Source organism: Lithobates pipiens, unplaced genomic scaffold (assembly GCF_037356315.1).
Source record: "Lithobates pipiens isolate NorthernLeopardFrog02 unplaced genomic scaffold, aLitPip1_a1.2 Scaffold_30, whole genome shotgun sequence".
In the NCBI taxonomy this organism is placed as follows: domain Eukaryota; kingdom Metazoa; phylum Chordata; class Amphibia; order Anura; family Ranidae; genus Lithobates; species Lithobates pipiens.
The window spans coordinates 54,952,009-54,964,498 of NW_027507791.1; the positions used below are offsets into that span (position 1 = coordinate 54,952,009).

At 44.2% G+C, this 12,490-nt stretch overlaps 1 protein-coding gene across 4 annotated transcripts in view; it reads left to right on the forward strand.

Annotated features, from left to right (window-relative positions):
- The window catches only part of OTUD7B (OTU deubiquitinase 7B), a 120,520-nt gene extending 108,106 nt beyond the window's left edge, over positions 1 to 12,414 (forward strand). For all 4 annotated transcript variants that reach the window (XM_077464247.1, XM_077464246.1, XM_077464248.1 and 1 more), the window contains exons 9-11: positions 1,430 to 1,547; positions 5,264 to 5,348; positions 10,783 to 12,414. In XM_077464247.1, the coding sequence (XP_077320373.1) occupies positions 1,430 to 1,547; positions 5,264 to 5,348; positions 10,783 to 12,081 (1,502 nt within the window). In that variant the 3' untranslated portion in view covers positions 12,082 to 12,414. The remainder of the gene's footprint in view (positions 1 to 1,429; positions 1,548 to 5,263; positions 5,349 to 10,782) is intronic.
- Positions 12,415 to 12,490: the final 76 nt, after the last annotated feature.

Genomic DNA, 12,490 nt, shown 5'->3' on the forward strand with positions numbered 1-12,490 from the left:
ATAGAAGAAGCTGATCACTAGGAACAGATGCGCTCTCTCTCTACTCATGTCAGAATGGGGATCTGCTTTGTTTACACAGGCAGATCCCCGTTCTGGCTCTCTGTGGAGCGATCGCGTGTGGGCAGCAGACATTGCGGCCTCGGTCATCGGTTCCTACGACGCGGGCACCTGCTGTAGCTATTGCATGGAGTGCCGTACCGGTAGAGCAGCCCCGCCACAGTATATGTGCGGCGGCTGGTCGGCAAGTGGTTAAAGGGAATGAAATGCCTTGAAACGGAGGTGTGCATTCCTATCATGTGACCGCTGTGATTGGCTGTCAGAGGTCATATGATCAAAAGCTCCCAGCTGCAAGTATGCATTGGGAGCTTTCTGTGACAGTTAAATTGTTTACTTATACATGCATATATGCGGCCGCTTGGCTTTAAAGCCCACCCTATATCTAGATATATAGATAGATCATTATAACCAAATGTTTTCCTTTTAACACTGAGCATGGCTGTGCAGTGGGGGCATTTTAGGACAAGTCTGATCATGTAAGTGAGCACACTGAGCTCCCAGCATAGCTAGAGAACTGACCATGCTGTGCTCTCCTGCTTAGTGTGGTCAGTTTTAAATAGGAAAGCAGATGGACTAGCAGGAACACCAGGAATTTCACATAAAGGAAGCAATACAAAGAGAACAGGATGCTTTCTCATACCAGTACATGGTACAACGGGCAAATGTCAGAAAGTGTTGTGTAACAAACGCTTTAAAAGCAACTTATCAGAAATGCTTAGTTTTCACAGTGCAGTAATCTGTTCCATCGTATTTAACATTATGCACCATATCCTCCTCCCCCTCCCCCTCTCCTGTGCGCTGCTTCCCCAATCTTCCTGTCATGGAACAAGCACTAATTACATTTTTATTCATCACTTACATCCAAATAGTGGAGCGTTTCTTTTTCAGTTCATGCACCAATTACATGAGTTCTATTCATCACATTCATTCATTGGGACTACAAGTCCTATCCTGCATAGCATTAAAATTTACTGTCAATGTGGGGACAGTTGCGTCCTGCAGTCCTCCCAGGGGGCGCGCAATTAAGGGTGGCTCCAGAGGACCCCGCTAGGGGAAGGAGTCGCCTGCAAAACGGGGGATCGGCGTCTTCAGGAGGAAAAGAGTAAGGAGCATAGAGTGCGAGTCCCAGTCTGAGGTGGAAATGGTTGTAATATCACTTTTAATGTAGGTAATATATAAAGTTTCTATCCCGTTCTTTGGGTCAATGTAGGTCTATAGTTTTCCATTTCTGTACATTTCTGTACACGCTTCCCATACCTGGCTACAATCATTCCATGTTATGTTTGGAGGACCTCATTCATTTTTATATAAAGGATTTGAGTTGAACAAAGGCAGCTTTTCATTCTCTGTATGTTTTGGTTTCTCTCTATAGCGCCTTTCATCCCCCTGACCGACTCGGAGCACAAGTTACTTCCTGTGCACTTTGCAGTGGATCCCGGCAAGGACTGGGAATGGGGCAAGTACGACTCCGATAATGTCCGACTGGCAAGGTACATTACATCCACCCGTGTGATCTCACCTAAATGACTTTTATGTGTGCAAATTTTTTGTTTTTTGAGCAGTAATATGCATTTCATTAAACTCTGAACAAATAAAAAGTTATTCCATGCAGTGGGGCTGTGTCTGTATCGCAACGGTTAATTTGTCATTTATGCCTCGGGGAGCAATGAAAGAAATGTATTTCCCTGAGTCTCCACTCCTCGCTGTGGAAAGACCGGTCCCCGCAGTGCCTGCACCCCCCACGCTCCAATGGTCTACAGCAGTAGTTCTCAACCTCAGTCCCCAAATACCCCCAACAGGCCGTGTTTTGGGAATTTCCCATAGATAAAATAGCTGTCCAAAATACCAGTCCATTGACTCTGATTTAAAGCACCTGTGCAAGATAAAGGAAAACCTGCAAACATGGCCTGTTGGGGGTGCTTGAGGACGGGGTTGAGAACCACTGATCCAGAGCGGTGGTCTCCAGACTGTGGCTCTTTGCTTCCCTTTATCCAACCCTTGGGGCACTTCCACCACTGACCCCAATGATGGGGCACCATTCTTCCTACTGACCCCAATGATGGGGCACCATTCTTCCTACTGACCCCAATGATGGGGCACCATTCTTCCTACTGACACCAATGATGGGGCACCATTCTTCCTACTGACACCAATGATGGGGCACCATTCTTCCTACCAGTGGCGGCTGGTGCGCAAATTTTTTTTGGGGGGGAGGGTTGCAAACAAACTGACATAATTCTGAAATAGAAACCATCAATTTCAGCCTCACTGTGCCCATCGAATGCTGCTACTGTGCCCCCCCCCCCCCCCCAACCCGCAGTTGGTGAGGGCGGCGGGTGGTGTCCTGATCTCGATGTCTTCTCCCATCCTTTCCTATGATTGGATGCCTGATAATCATCCTATCGCAGCGCTTGTAGTTTCAGCCAATCAGGTGACAGGTATTGGACCCAAGCATCCGAATGGCGGAAAGGAGGTTCAGTGTTAGGAAAGCGAATATTCATTTTTTTACGCCTATTACAGCTCTAATCAGGTGCTTCAAAAATACCCCTCACCGCTATAATTCATGCGCCCGGTGCCCAAAAAGGGACCACTATTCTTCCTACTGATTCCAATGATGGGGCACCATTCTTCCTACTGATTCCAATGATGGGGCACCATTCTTCCTACTGATTCCAATGATGGGGCACCATTCTTCCTACTGATTCCAATGATGGGGCACCATTCTTCCTACTGATTCCAATGATGGGACACCATTCTTCCTACTTATTCCAATGATGGGACACCATTCTTCCTACTTATTCCAATGATGGGACACCATTCTTCCTACTTATTCCAATGATGGGGCACCATTCTTCCTACTTATTCCAATGATGGGGCACCATTCTTCCTACTTATTCCAATGATGGGGCACCATTCTTCCTACTTATTCCAATGATTGGGCACCATTCTTCCTACTGATTCCAATGATGGGACACCATTCTTCCTACTGATTCCAATGATGGGACACCATTCTTCCTACTGATTCCAATGATGGGACACCATTCTTCCTACTGATATCAATGATGGGACACCATTCTTCCCACTGATATCAATGATGGGGCACCATTCTTCCCACTGATGCCAATGATGGGGCACCATTCTTCCCACTGATGCCAATGATGGGGCACCATTCTTCCCACTGATGCCAATGATGGGGCACCATTCTTCCCACTGATATCAATGATGGGGCACCATTCTTCCCACTGATATCAATGATGGGGCACCATTCTTCCCACTGATGCCAATGATGGGGCACTATTCTTCCCACTGATACCATTGATGGGGCACTATTCCTCCTACTGACACAATGATGGGTTACTATTCAAAAAGCAGCTTTACGTGATCTCTAACTTCCCCGGCAGTGGGTGCAGTGCTTTTCTTTCTGATGCTCCAGGTTGTTGCTGGACCCTTGGCTTTCACACCTACAATGCAGGACTGCTGGCCCTACATTGTACGTGATTACAGAGTGAGAATGACAGAAGGAGAGCTGAGAAGATGCTTCAGGGGCCAGTTGCATGGAGAGTAGGAAGCCTGCAGGAGTGAGGGAAGAGTATAAAGGAGACCTAGACAAAAATGAGCATTAACCCTTGCATTGCAGCGGGAGCCCCACTGCAAGGGTAGTTCAGCTTTAAGTTTAAGCTTCTCTTGTTTCAAGAGACAGGAATTACTGTATGTCACGTCCTTATGTTGAGGTTTACTACTGTAGTAACCCGTGGCATTCACAATATATCTTTTAGTAGTATGACTTTCCTGGTCGGTTTCGGAAATTTGTACATCATCATTACCCTTAGCTTTGTAAATATGGCGGCCTTGGCCGGCCATGTCATAGGACACTGCGTCCTCTTATTGTGCTCTGTTATGTCATCTCAGAGCTGCCCAGCCCACCCTATGAATATTTTATGAGGCATCTCTTGCCCGGCCTTTCAGCTCCTATTCCCAGGATGTAATAGGATCTCAGTTTTGTTGCTTCTCTTGGCCTTCAATAACAGCCGTCCTTTTACAGAGCATTTAACGTGTTGGCACCAAATGCCAGTAGACCGTAATCGGCATCCCTCAGGCATCTTGTATTAAAAGCTGGCAAAGCCTGTTAATGCCACCGTTTGTGGCCATAGAGTAGGGTTAGGCAGCCTAGGCACTTTAGCTGTTGCAGAAATAAAAGTCCCATGAGGCATTGCAAAACCTGAGAGCCACAGGCATGATTCCTAGAGGCAGAAGCATGATGGGATTTGTAGTTTCACCCTAGCTGTAGTGGTGTTTGCCTACCCCTGGTATAGAGGAAAGAGAGTAAGGAAGGGTTACTACCTTTGTCAGGTTTTTTTTTTTTTTATTGAAGTCTGTGTCCCCATTTGAGAGATTTCTCCTCACTTCCTGTTCAGCAGGTTACAGGTGTCAGAACAGGGAGAGAAGGGAAATCTCCCCACCCCGTCCTGACTGCAGCCTATAGATCAGGGATATGCAATTGGCGGACCTCCAGCTGTTGCAAAACTACCAAGTGCCATCATGCCTCTGCCTCTGGGTGTCATGCTTGTAGCTGTCAGTCTTGCTATGCCTCATGGGACTTGTAGCTCTGGAACAGCTGGAGGTCCGCTAATTGCATATCCCTGGTCTAGATGAATGTTCTCAGAGATCGTGCCTTTGCACCCCTGCACACTGGTAGTTCTGAAACTACACTTATAGCTACCAGTCTCAGACTACTGGCTGGGAACTAGTCAACATAGCTCTTGATAACATGATCACCCTGGCAGCCAATCATGATCGCAAATCTTGTTTACAGCCAATCGTGTTTGTTTACAAGCAGATCTACCGGCTGCTGCTGTCTCTTGCAACCGGCAGTCCCAAGAAACATGCCAAGCAGAATCAGAATCCAGCTCTGTTTTGGCTGTTAATTACAAGTTCACTATGGCTCCGTTCCCAGTAGTGTGACTTGTCATGTGACACTGGACACATGCAGTCGCTTGTCGCCACCCATTGATTTCAATGGCACCCTTTCCAAAATGTATGTGAGTTAAAATTGCAGCAACTTAGAAAAGGTTCCCACGTTACTTTGAGTGCCAGAAAGTGTAAAGTCGCATAACTTTGAAGCTAAACTGGTGGCAAGGCAGCCAAAATTGCAGCTTGAAAATACAAATGTATTAACTAAAACATTATTTCTTTTTTTTTCTTGCAGCGTCACATTATCTCTGGAAGCCAAGTTAAATTTTTTGCATAATTACATGACAGTCACCTGGCTTTCTCTGCCATGCGAGACGCAGGTATGTTTGGGGAGGGTCAGACACTATAAAAGGATTAAGTGGGGTATAATCCAGAGACAGATCAAGGTAGAACGTGGCCCTAGACAAGGTAGCGGCTTTGGCCCTGCCTTGACATTGAGATGCGTTGCAACAGGCACAAAAATGCCACCCCGTTTGCTTTGTCTGCACTGGCAGTGATCCTTCAGACACCAACTGCCTTCCAATACATCCTCCTTGGAGAGGTGACCACCATGAGCACAGCTTTGACCAATTGTATAATCTCATTGGTTTACCACATGAATCTAGTGGCTGGGCCCCCTGGACAATCCCCCCAGGCACTAGGCCTCTGCTTAGGTTGCCTTACAGATGATCTGTCTCTGGGTATATTACCATTTTTACTGTTTATTATGCTTGTATTAAATATGCAGTGCTAACAGGTACACATACATGCATGTATAAAATGTTTGTCTGATTAAAACCTGAACAGCAACTTTATAAGGTCTACCTGTCTTGTATCATAGAGCGGATCTCCAGGTCTTAGTGAAGGTTAAATAGTTTGTTTGGCCCAAGCTTATCCAACCAACTGATTACCTTCACTACTAGATGTATAAACTTTATGCACCAATATAATGCTGCGCTATCCAAATGTAATCATACGGTAACCGTACTAAATCATAATATTACTGGATGCAGTTAAATAGTGGTGGTGAGATATTCTATCCCTATATATATTTATATGGGAATAGAATATCTCACCACCACTATTTAACTGCAGCCAGTAATATTATGATTTAGTACCGTTACCGTATGATTACATTTGGATAGCGCAGCATTATATTGGTATAACTTTTTGGCATGAGCATATGGGATGTGATCAATGCTAGCAGCTGTCCTTTAATCATCTCTAATTATCATTTGGATTTTCACATGGTAGCTCGCAAGATTCTGTTTGTTTTTTTTTAAACTTTATGTAGCCTGGATGGGAACATCTCAAAAAAAACAAAAAAAAAAGGAATCTGGCTGAGCACTGCTCAGCCATTCGTAGAGCGCTTTGTATTCTATGAATGAATACAAAGCTTCCCCTGATTGGCTTAGGCGGATGGAAGATGTCACAGATTCCCCACCAATTAGAGGAAGCTTTGTTTTCATTCATAGAATACAAAGCTTCCTGTGAATGGCTGAGCCGCACTCAGCCCTACTTGATTTTGTTCTGGAAGTGAGACAAGACAAGTCTCCATCTCGCTGCTGGAACACAGCACTGTATACTGTATGTAGCTGAGGCTACATATATTTTATACAGTGGGCTTTAAAGTGATTTGTAAAGTGTTGTTTTGCTTTTATTTTTACTTGCTCTGTGCAATTCAATTGTACAGAACAGCCTCAAACCTCCTCTTCTCAGGTCCCCCGCCAGCACCCCCTGGCTCCTCCACCCTCCCCCATAGCAAGTTGCTCACTATGGGGGCACTCGTGCAGGATCAATCCAGAGCCACCCTGCCTGCATCCATAGACCTTCTCCTAGGTGTGATTTGCTCACTCTCTTTGTCCTGGTAAACACCCGGACAGAGCGGTGAGCAATCCAGACTTTTTCAGCTGTCACCGGAACAGTAATAGAGGGGAAATCTTCCATTGAGTACAGCTGTGCTGCTGATAATTTCCTAAGGGAATTTTTTATTTCCTTTTTTACTCGTAAACCAGCGGGTGCAGATCAGAGAACAGATCAGACGAGTGCCACCCGCAGATCTGCTTCTGCTGAAGCAGAAGCGGCCCACCGGGCACGAGCCCCCTGCAGGCAGGAGTACAGGACCACCTATGTATGTGTGTGTGTGTGTATGTATATATATATATATATATATATATATATATATATATATATATATATATATATATATATATTATGAGATCCTGCGCAGAGCTGTTGCCATGTAGCAGTGAAACTGCTATAAGGCGGGTCAGTAAGTGGCTTTAATGAAGACAGATAATCCATTCATTACAATAGCACACATCCCTGCTTGGCTATCCTTTGAAAGAAGATTTCTGTTGAGATGTGTCAGAAGTAACGCTGTAAGTGACGTCACCACAGGGGTGCATTACCTGGAAACGCACAACATTATTAGTTGCAGAGCTGCACAAATGCACATCTTTGGAAGTTTTACTGCTTGTTTACGATACCTGCTGCATGAAGTTATACAGCTTTGTGGATTTACAGTTTATAACCTTTGAATGGATTGTTAGCACGTCTGTCATGTGTGCACATTTACATACGTGAAAAGGATAAGTGAGTAATTGAACAATTTTATTATCTGCAGTTTCATTAGATGAATAAAACTAGAGGAAGATAATATTTTATACTTGCCTGCTCTGTACTGGTTTTGCACTGAGCAGGCCCAGAGCCTCCAATTTTCAGTTCCCCCAACATCACTCCTGGCTCGTGCCCCCATAGAAAGCAGCTTTTTATGAGGGTATTCATGTGGGTTCGCTGTCTATGGACACACACACACAGTGGGGGCTCAGCCCCGCCCCCATCTTAGGATTTGATTGTCAGGAGTGTGAGCCAATGGCTCCTTCTGCTATCATTCTGCCCAGTAAGGAGGGAGAGAGCCCCTGCTCTTATCACAGTGCTGGATCGAGATCGGGCTCCGGTAAGTATACGGGAATGCATTAGGGTAAAAAAAAACTTGAAGGGTTTAGAACCACTTTGATGTCCCTGGAAATTTGTCATCCTTAGAAATGGCTCAAACCGCCAAGATTACTTCCAGCTTCCCTAAGTCAGCACAAGGATATGACAAAGCATAGAAAAGTGAAAGTGCGTCCATCTAGAGCAGTAAAATCACTTTAGTCAAATAAACCGTTTATATACTTGTGTCCAAATAGGAAGGGTGCCTTGTACAGGGCCACGCTAGAGGGAAGAATACCACCCCCAGGACCAATGTGTAGTGAGGTGTAAAGGTGGCCGTCGTCCACCAGCTGTTGGGCCGGGCAAAATGGCACATGCCTGTGCCAGTCCAGTCAGAATCTACTAGGGCGCTCCACTGACAGCAGATGTAAAATATATATATATATATATATATATATATATATATATATATATATATATTATATATATTATATATTATTTTTTTTTTTAATAAAAGTGGTTCTAAAATCTAAACATTTTTACCTTAATGCTTTTCTTGCATTAGGCTAAAAATGTTCATTTATGTAGCGGCCTCTAGGTGTCAGCAGAGTGTTGGCTATTGTTTTCCTGAAACACTTTCACATACAATTCCATTTCTACAGGAAAAAGTAAATTTCTTGCAAAGGCAGAAACCTAAATGATAGTACTGATCATGTTTTTCTTTTTTTTCCGCCCCTTTATTTAGGCTTTGTTCATACTGGGGTGATTTCAGATGCGACTCGAGTCGCATGCCAATGGAAATCACATTGCTTTCAATGGTGCCTGTTCACATCGATGAGCCATGGGAAAGGTTCCTGCACTACTTTGGTGCAATTTCAGTGTCATGGAATATGCAAACCAAATCCATGTTGCGCTGCATAATCGCACTGAAAATCAGATCACAGCAGTGCGAATCGAGCCTTAAAGTGCAATTCCAGTCAAATTATAACAAAATATAAATCTACCCCCCACCCCCATTTTAAGACTATTCTAGCTAACTGTAAAAGAAAACGTGTATACTTGCCTTTTTCTGGAGCCACTCCGGTCCGGTCACATGTCCGGTTTCTGTGTAGAGGAGGGCCAGTCGACAACGGCTGCCCCCATAGTTACACAGTTACATAGAAGGTGAGGTTGAAAAAAGACACCAGTCCATCAAGTCCAACCTATGTGTATGATTATATCTATATAATATAGATTATACCTATGTGTGGGATAGTAAGCCTATGGGTGATGTCAAGCGGTGCTGGGAGCTGATCATCTTATGGCCCATACACGCTATTCAAAAATCGGATGACAGATTGTCAGTCTTTTATTTTTTTTTAATTATTTTTGCATGCTAGTCGCATAGTGAAAATGGAGAGGTTACTAAAGTGACCAATTCTCATACGACAGAATAAAAATTCGGAAGTGATGTCATGTGTTGTGGTTTACTAATATTGTATTTTCGGACCACAACTGTACTGATTTAAATGAAAATCATACGATCTGGTATGGTATGAGAAAAATGTTCATGTTTGTCTGATCGGATGAACTGTCGTGGTCGGCTCTCAAAAGCTCTGTACTAACGATCCGATTATCATACGATCGCTCCAGAAGCGGTATCCATTTGCTTTTTGGATCGTGTGTACGGGCCTTTAGCATGGGGCTGAGTGTAGATTTTAGAATTTGATGGGAATTACTTTATGGCTTCTGGGGTTAGGTTATTTAAGACAAAGATCCAGTATGGTGCTCTTGGGGGATAGGGAATGTTCAGCTTTTTTGAGGTCCAATGGGGTCACCTCCATCTGCAGGCCTCTCATGTCCTTGTTATGATGGGATGAAAAATGTCGGGGGTACACTGTGTAGTCCACACTACCTTGTGCGATGAACCTTCCATGTTCTCCAGATCTGGCGCACATGGTCTTGAAACTACGCCTGACATAAACAGACCACAGGGGCATTTAAGGCTATAAATTAAAAACTGGTACCACAATTAATAGTGACTTTCTGAAATCTATTGTACAAAGTAATATATATAGGTGTGGCAACATTTTTTATTGTATGTATATGTATGTATGTGTGTGTGTGTATATATATATATATATATATATATGTGTGTGTGTGTGTGTGTGTATATATATATATATATATATATATATATATGTATGTATGTATGTGTATATATATTAGTGTGTGTGTAAAAAAAAAAAAAATATATATATATATATATATATATATATATATATATATATATATATATATATATTAGTGTGAGTGTGTGTATGTATATGTGTGTGTATATAGAGATATATATATATATATATATATATATATATATAAAATCATCTCTCTCTCTCGATATAGATATATATATCTATATCTATATCTCTAATTAGTGATCTTATGTGAAACTGCACAGAATTGAATGTGCTTGAAGTAAGGTGCCGCCTTCAGGGGCCAGTTAGTTACATTAAACCGGCCATACATTGATTGAAATTCAGTGGGTTCAGCAGGGAACGGCTGATTGTACACCCATCGATTTGACTTGGGTACAACCAGCCTGTCGGATTTTTCTACATTCGATTACTGACAGTGGGTATAGCAGCTAGCAGTAATTGTGCTCTGCTGGCTGGCCTCCACCCCCCGGCAGAATATAGTGTTCATGTGGGAATGCTTCCTGAAGCACTAGTGATTGTGTTGATGGGGGAATCAAGTGATTTTCATCTGTGGGCTGCTTTGGTTATTGTCAAACTAACTTTGGACTTTTTTTTTTGTATATACAAAAAGCTGATGCTTTTTTTTTTTTCTTTTTCTGTAAAACAGGCTCCTCTCGCCCAGCCAGAGTCGCCAACGGCATCTGCTGGGGACGATGCAAGGTCGGCCGCAGAATCTGGAGAGTCTGACAAAGAGTCTGTGTGCAGCAGCTCGGCAAGCAATGGAGGCAGCAAGAGCGGGAAGGAGAAGGAAAAGGACAAGTCCAAAAAGGAGAAGGATAAAGAGAAGGAGAAGAAGAGAGCCGATTCGGTGGCCAACAAGTTGGGCAGCTTTGGCAAGAGCTTGGGGAGTAAGCTGAAGAAGAACATGGGAGGACTGATGCATAGCAAGGGTGGCAAGTCCGGCATAACCAACGGACAGGGTGACACGCTTGAAAAGAAAAAGAAGGGCTCCCTCAAGGGTCGTAAAGGGAGCAAGGATGATTCCTCCCAAGGGGACTTGTCTACATCGTCTGAGAAATCTTCAGTCAAATCCACAAGTGACAAAAGCCACTGCGACCCTTACAAGTACAGTAATGATGTCAAGCTGAGTCTCAGCATCTTACGGGCGGCCATGCAAGGTGAACGCAAGTTTATTTTCGCCTGCCTGTTAAAAACTAGCGACCGACAGCCGTACCAAAAGCAGATGATCCAGCGGTATCTGGCCGATGCCCAGGAGAGGTTTGTAGTGGAGCAGAAGCAGAGGGAGGCAGAGAAAAAGACTCTGATAAACTGCGGCACAGCCAAGCGGTTGGAGCAGGACATGTTGCAAACTAAAGGAGACGATATGCTTCCTTTGCCCACCTATGCCCAGGCGACTGGTAACTATGGCATGGCGGGCATGGACTATGGTGTGGGTGTGAAAGGAGCACTACCTTCCAGCTACTCCGGAGGGTTTACCATCCCGAGACCTTCCATAGTGAACGCGGATGGTGCCCATAGCTACCAGGACAGTAGAAGGCAAGTCGCAGGTGGGCCTTGTAACAGCATGCCCTCTTACGTCACTCTCCCCCGGCAACCTGTACAGGGTCGGCTTAACGCCTACCAGCCCAGCCCGCTACAAGCGGGCGGCATTTCTCCCTCAGAGACTGAGCTTCCTCCGGTTTACCCCGAAGTCACTGACCAGACGGTCTGCATCACGCACAGCAACGGGTACAGAGAATACACAGAGCCCACCCCCCTGTCCAGATCCGTGAACTCTGACAGCAGCAAAACCCGGACACACTATAATGTCCAGCAGACCAAGTGTAAGCAAGTCCATTGCACTTTTTATGGACGTCCCGAAACGGGGAACTACTGCTCGTGCTGTTACAAGGAGGAAATAAGGCGGAAAGAGAGGGAGAAAGAGGCTTTAATTCACAGGTTCTGACGAGCTAACATATGTAGTGTGTTTTGACTTGTATTCCACAAAGTGTTCCAGCAGGGGGCAGCAAAGGGGAGGATGCAATAGTGTTGATCGGACTTCTCCTTCATGTGTTGCCTGGGTGCTTAGATCTCCGTCTAGAGTACGTTCAAACCAGCCGATGAAACTTTTGGAGGGCGTTCCGGGACGAGCACCGATTTGGTTCCCAGGAGCAAAATAGAGAGAAAAAAAAAAATCAGGACTTAAAAAAAAAAATGCAATTTGATATTTTTATGTGACAACCTAATTTTTGATTGTCTTTTAGCACTTTAGGTAAAAGTATAAATATACTGACATTTGTTTTTTTTTTTTTGTTTTATTTAAAACCACAGCTGTCATGCTTAATCTGGTTTTAAAAGTTTATCCTATTCCTCCC